The sequence below is a fragment of the Malania oleifera genome, chromosome 8 (assembly GCF_029873635.1).
Source record: "Malania oleifera isolate guangnan ecotype guangnan chromosome 8, ASM2987363v1, whole genome shotgun sequence".
Lineage (NCBI taxonomy): Eukaryota > Viridiplantae > Streptophyta > Magnoliopsida > Santalales > Ximeniaceae > Malania > Malania oleifera.
The window spans coordinates 18,855,893-18,862,118 of NC_080424.1; the positions used below are offsets into that span (position 1 = coordinate 18,855,893).

Below are 6,226 nucleotides of genomic sequence, written 5' to 3' on the forward strand. Positions count from 1 at the left end.
CAAACAATAGCTCAATAGCCACACCCTAGTAATAGCATGTTTCGTCTTACCGAGCGTTGGCTTATTCTAATGTTGAATTGTTTTTCAGGTGAACCAACTAGGCCAGCGGAGCAGACTCGTAGGTAGAAGGGCTATTGTACTGCCCTTTTGAGAGTGAGTATTATTTTTGAGTGACACGTTTTGTAAACCCTTGGTATCTATAAGGGTAGTTTTCGAGAGGACAACAATGTTTGTACCGTTGTGGGATGATTTGACACTCTGGTATTGTATTATGTGTGGTTTTATTTTATATAATTCGCATTCCACTGTTTAGGTTAATGATTGAATTTAAAACTAAGAAAAAAGATTTTATTTTATTAACAGGTCGTTTCATGTATATGTGGGGAAGAATGTATAAAAGACATGCAAGCTTGTTTTAAAAATTGAATTTTCTTGAAATGTTTGATGTCAAAATCATTATTATTTAAAAACATGAATACTTATTTTCAAAATATAGGACACATCATTTATAACACACATTTATACTCAAACTGCAAAACGAGAAGAAGAATGGAATGAGAAATAAAAAATGAGAGAATATGTAAAATCTCTCTCTCTCTCTCAAAGTGCAAAGAACTCTATTTTTCTTTGGCAAAAACCTTCTTTAAATGTCCTTGCATTGTCTATAAAAGAGAGGGATAATGGGTTGGAAATATGAATTTCAAGATTCAAAACTCCAACCACCAAAAACTACCAAATGATAACTTCCAACATCTTGACTCATTGCTTGACATGTGACAATGGTCAGGACACACAATACAACCAAAACGAAATTGAGCCAGCAACCCTATAAAAGGAAATGAAAAAGAAAAAGAAAAGAAAGTTAGAAGTCCTCGGTGCAACGCTCAAAATTGTAAAGTGAGTACGAAGGTGTAAATTTTCTATTTTATATTGGATGCAACAATATAAGTTCTTACTAGAGTGGTTTCTTTCTAAATTATTGTATCTATTTATATTTTTTAGACGTGATATTTCTTTATATTCTATCCCATTCTTACAAACAAATATCTTATGAACAAAATATAACCTCAAATCACCACCAACACATAAATCCCAAACTTTTATTGACAAAATATTTTCTCCTTTTATTTTAATTTTTTTTTTAAAAAAACAGGATGGTATGTGAGGTTCTTATGACATTCGACTAATTCATCGAGATAATGGGTCTGTCCTCTACCCCACTCCACTTAAATACTAAAATATAATCTCAAATGAAAAGTAAAAGTGCTCAAGAATTGAATCCTAGCATTTTTACCAGAAAAGTCTTCCCTTTACCACTTGAATCATTCTTATAAGACTATGAGAAGACTAATTTAAAATTAAGATCATAACACCACAGTACAAAGCATTTTTGAATTTTATTCCATTTCCACATAGTAAATAATAGATCAAATATGCCACAACATTCAACTATTTGTGTCTAATTGATTGGACGCTCACAATTCTCTCTCTCTCTCTCTCCCTCTCTCTTAGTTACGGTTCGAGTTCTTACACTAGCAGAGAGTTCCCATGGTTAGAGAGAGAGAAAATCGAATCCCTGATTTTAGAGAGAGAGGAAGAGAGAGAGAGAGTTGACAGTTATATAAAAAAAATACATAACTTAACTCTTAAGTAACTTAAAATATCTTCTCCGAGATATTTATGTATAAATATCTAAAAATATCTCCTCCAAGATATTTATATATATAAATATCTAAAAATATCTCCTCCAAGATATTTATTATTATATTTCTTTATTTGTTGTTTAGGTTACTACATTCTCCCCTTCTCATAAAAATTTCGTCCTCGAAATTTGCTGACTGACTCCCATCACATCTACTAGATTACTACTGATCTACTAATATCTCCTTATATACTAACGTGTCCCCAAGTTCCAATGACTTGTAACTGATCATATGTAAAGGATCTGGTATATACCTCCTAAGCATGGACACATGGAACACGTTGTGAATCCTAGACAATGCAGGAGGTAATGTTATCCTGTACGCCACCGAACTGACTCTTTCCTGAATCTCGAATGGCACGACTTATTTAGGGCTCAACTTGCCCTTCTTACCAAACCTCCTCACTCCTTTCATCGGAGCAATCCTCAAGAATATAGCATCACCTACCTCGAACTCTAGCTCCCGTCGGTGTGTATCTGCGTATCTCTTCTGCCGACTCTAAACTGCTCTGATCCTCTCCCTAATAAACTCGACCTTTACATTAATGTATGCCACATTTATCCTAGATGACATGTTAACATTAGACATAAACATGTATATGTGGGGAAGAATGTATAAAAGACATACAAACTTGTTTTAAAAATTGAATTTTCTTGAAATGTTTGATGTCAAAATCATTATTATTTAAAAACATGAATACTTATTTTCAAAATATAGGACACATCATTTATAACACACAAAAAAGAGAAGAAGAATGGAATGAGAAATAAAAAGATGAGAGAATATGTAAAATCTCTCTCTCTCAAAGTGCAAAGAACTCTATTTTCCTTTGGCAAAAACCTTCTTTAAATGCCCTTGCATTGTCTATAAAAGAGAGGGATAATGGGTTGGAAATATTAATTTCAAAATTCAAAACTCCAACCACCAAAAACTACCAAATGATAACTTCCAACGTCTTGACTCATTGCTTGACATGTGACAAGGGTCAGGACACACAATACAACCAAAACGAAATTGAGCCAACAACCCTATAAAAGGAAAAGAAAAAGAAAAAGAAAAGAAAGTTAGAAGTACTCGGTGCAACGCTCAAAACTGTAAAGTGAGTACGAAGGTGTAAATTTTCTATTTTATATTGGATGCAACAATGTAAGTTCTTACCGGAGTGGTTTCTTTCCAAATTATTGCATCTAGTTATATTTTTTAGATGTGATATTTTCATTATATTCTATCACATTCTTACAAACAAATATCTTATGAACAAAATATAACCTCAAATCACCTCCAACACATAAATCCCAAACTTTTATTGATAAAATATTTTCTCCTTTTATTTTAATTTTATTTTTTTAAAAGCATGATGGTATCTGAGGTTCTTAAGACATTCGACTAATTCATCGAGATAATAGGTCTGTCCTCTACCCCACTCCACTTAAATACTAAAATATAATCTCAAATGAAAAGTAAAAGTGCTCAAGAATTGAATCCTAGCATTTTTATCAAAAAAGTCTTCCCTTTACCACTTGAATCATTCTTATAAGACTATGAGAAGACTAATTTAAAATTAAGATCATAACACCACAATACAAAGTATTTTCAAATTTTATTCCATTTTCACATAGTAAATAATAGATCAAATATGCCACAACATTCAACTCTTTGTGTCTAATTGATTGGGCGCTCACAATTCTCTCTCTCTCCTATTTATAATTATAATGGCCAGGAAACCTTTTGCGACATCGCTGCAGGCTGTACGCACACATACGCAGCCGCTTATCATTATTTAATAACCAATGCAGTGGCCAAGTAAAAAATCAAGGGCATTTGGGCTTGTGGCCATGGGTCCTGAGGCTAGCATAGCAAGGGCAGGCGGCCTTGTTGCCGTAGGTGCCGGGCGGGACGCAGTGGCACCTTGCGCAGCAGGCCTTGCACGCCCGGCTGCACACATTCTTCCTGGACGCCTCCCTGCACCTCCTCCCACATGCGTAATTGCAATCTGCATGTCAGCCATGCACGTACGTACACCACATTAATCATGATTATTAATTTGCTTTATTTTCACAATCCAATTATAGCAGTTAAAAATACTGTAAAAAAAGTTAATAAAGACGCAATTGGCCCATTATTTTCATTAAACTCCCACAAAAAGAGAATTTTATTTAACATATTTATTCTTTGGGTTAAATAATAATCAATTATTATGTTATATATACCATCTTTGAATAAAAATTGTATATCCTCAAGCTGCCTTAAACAATTTAATGGTACCACTCTGCAGGTTCTATATTTAGAAATTGGTTTAAAGCAGAATATTTAGAATAAATCTGCTTGAACTACAAATAAATCAATTAAAATATGAGCAGGATGATTAAAAAGTCAAAAGGGCTTTTTAAATTCAAAGACATCATACTGAAAGACCAGAAACTAATTACCTAATAATTATGCACTTAGAGATCTTACTCCCGAAAACAAAATAAAAAATAAATAAATAAATTATTGTATAGACATGGAGAAAATATTCTGTTGGGGATTTTTATATATATATTTTTTAAGATTTGAGGATATTGAATTTTTTTTTTGTATTTTTTTAATTATAAAAATATATTATTTTATTTTCTTCCTACTTTGTGTTTGGGAGTATTATATTTTGAGTTTTTGATTTAGATTTTTGTGTAGATCAAGAGAAAACGCAAAATTGTATAGAATTTTTTTTAAATTCATACAAATATTTCAAATTCAAAACCCCAAATTCATACTTCCAATCACTACCTTAGTTAAAATATTATGCATCCACAAAATTGGATTGAGTTTTTGATTTGTAATATTAATTGAATGAAATAATAAAAAATATATAAACAACATATAACTACTTTTCATTGTATTGCATCTCATTTAAAAGGATATAATATGTGTGTGTGTGTGTGTGAGGGAGAGAGAGAGAGAGAGAGATTTACATATTCCGAGATGGGAGAAACTATTGAGTTCATTGCATTTTTTGACAATTAATCAAATTTTTAGATTTCAGATAGTTTTTAAGAAGTCAGATGATTAAGTTATGACACACAAATTGCTTCTACCTAGTTACACGAAAAATAAATTTTAAAAAAAGAGAGGAATAAATAGCTAGTTTAGTTGGCCAATTAAGAGGACTAAGAAGAGAAGAAAACTTTACTGATTTTCCGAGTAGGGTATTTTTTGTGAAGAGCTACTAATTCCTTGCCTGCATCCGCCTGAATCCACCATATGATGAGTTAATAATTAATTAGAAAACAGTAATATATATGGACAGGAAATATTTATAGAAACAAAAACATGGTCCTTCTCGATCTCCCGGCCGGACTCTTTGATCGATCACGGCCATAATTTTTTTCTCTATACATTTTACCAGATTAATTTTCAACTTCAAATTTTATCATTGTTACCATTATTATTATTATCTTGGATTTGGAAATCCCAAATGATGTTGTCTCCCTCATTAATTTTCTTGAAAAGAATAAAACTTTCATGTTAATTGATTTACATAGGAGGAAAATGGAAAACGTAAGTAAGCAGACTCACAGTAGCAAAAGAATCCTCCGCATTGCCTGCCGACAAAGTTTCTGCAAACACCTGAAAACCCAGATACGATTGATTGTTAATTAGCTTCAGATACAATTAATTATCACTACTTCATGTATATGTAGCACCTGGAAGATGAGGATGGTGATAAGAAGCAACAAGAAGAGCTTCATGGTATTGTTGTTGCAGCGACGATGAGATGACAAGCTAGAGAGACGCACAGATCGATCTGCTGCTGTTAATTTGAAACTTAATTGCCTTGCAATGGAATAAGGAGATGTGTGGGTAAGCTTAATCTACATATATAAGAGAGAGAGAGAGAGAGAGAGAGAGAGAGAGAGAGAGAGAGAGAGAGAGAGAGAGAGAGGAATGGATTCTTTACTTGCGCTTGTGCTTTAAGAGAGGAGTGGGCATATATATATATATATATATATCCAGGCAGAGCTAGCTGTCCCGTGACCCCATTTTCATAATAATTGGCTTGTGAAGCAAGCGGGGGAGGGAGCACCATGAGAAATCTTCCAGCACAACCTAGCTATGAATGTTTTCTATTATTGCATCATATGATTACTAGTACTTGTATTATTATCATTGCATGAATATTATATATATATTGTGCATATATATATAGTGGCATTAACATTATTTAATTAATTTGTTTGTGAATTTTTTTGGTCTCTGTGTTCGTAATTAAGGTGTGCAGCTGCTATTAACTGCCGACATTTCACGTGCATGATATCCAATTTTGAGTCTGTTTTATGTCAGTCACAGAGGTAAAGAAAAAATACATAGGCACGTAGCTGCACGGCGGGCTTTTGTCACGTGAAATGTTGTTACCTGCAGCATCCGGCTATGTAGAACGCTTCCCATTCCAACTTGGTCATTAATGATCATTTTATAATATTAATTTTTTTTTTTTTTTAAAAGATAAATTTATTAAGGGAGCTACAGGTAAAAAGTTTCAATTC

At 32.8% G+C, this 6,226-nt stretch overlaps 1 protein-coding gene across 1 annotated transcript; it reads right to left on the minus strand.

Moving 5' to 3' along the window:
• Positions 1-3,284: 3,284 nt before the first annotated feature.
• Positions 3,285-5,846, minus strand: LOC131161698 (gibberellin-regulated protein 9-like). Its single transcript, XM_058117641.1, has 5 exons — positions 5,641-5,846; positions 5,387-5,516; positions 5,259-5,309; positions 4,873-4,930; positions 3,285-3,696 (listed from the first exon to the last, which is right to left on the minus strand). The coding sequence occupies exons 1-5, from the start codon at positions 5,670-5,672 to the stop codon at positions 3,515-3,517; spliced, it is 453 nt and encodes a 150-aa protein (XP_057973624.1). The 5' UTR covers positions 5,673-5,846; the 3' UTR covers positions 3,285-3,514.
• Positions 5,847-6,226: the final 380 nt, after the last annotated feature.

Excerpts from the sequence above, each read along its gene's own strand:
- LOC131161698 (XM_058117641.1), bottom strand. The coding sequence starts at position 5,672 with ATGCCCACTCCTCTCTTAAAGCACAAGCGCAA. Across the intron at positions 5,517-5,640 it reads CTCTTAAAGCACAAGCGCAA|GCAATTAAGTTTCAAATTAA; the intron begins GTAAAGAATCCA and ends TTCCATTGCAAG. Across the intron at positions 5,310-5,386 it reads TCACCATCCTCATCTTCCAG|GTGTTTGCAGAAACTTTGTC; the intron begins GTGCTACATATA and ends CTGGGTTTTCAG.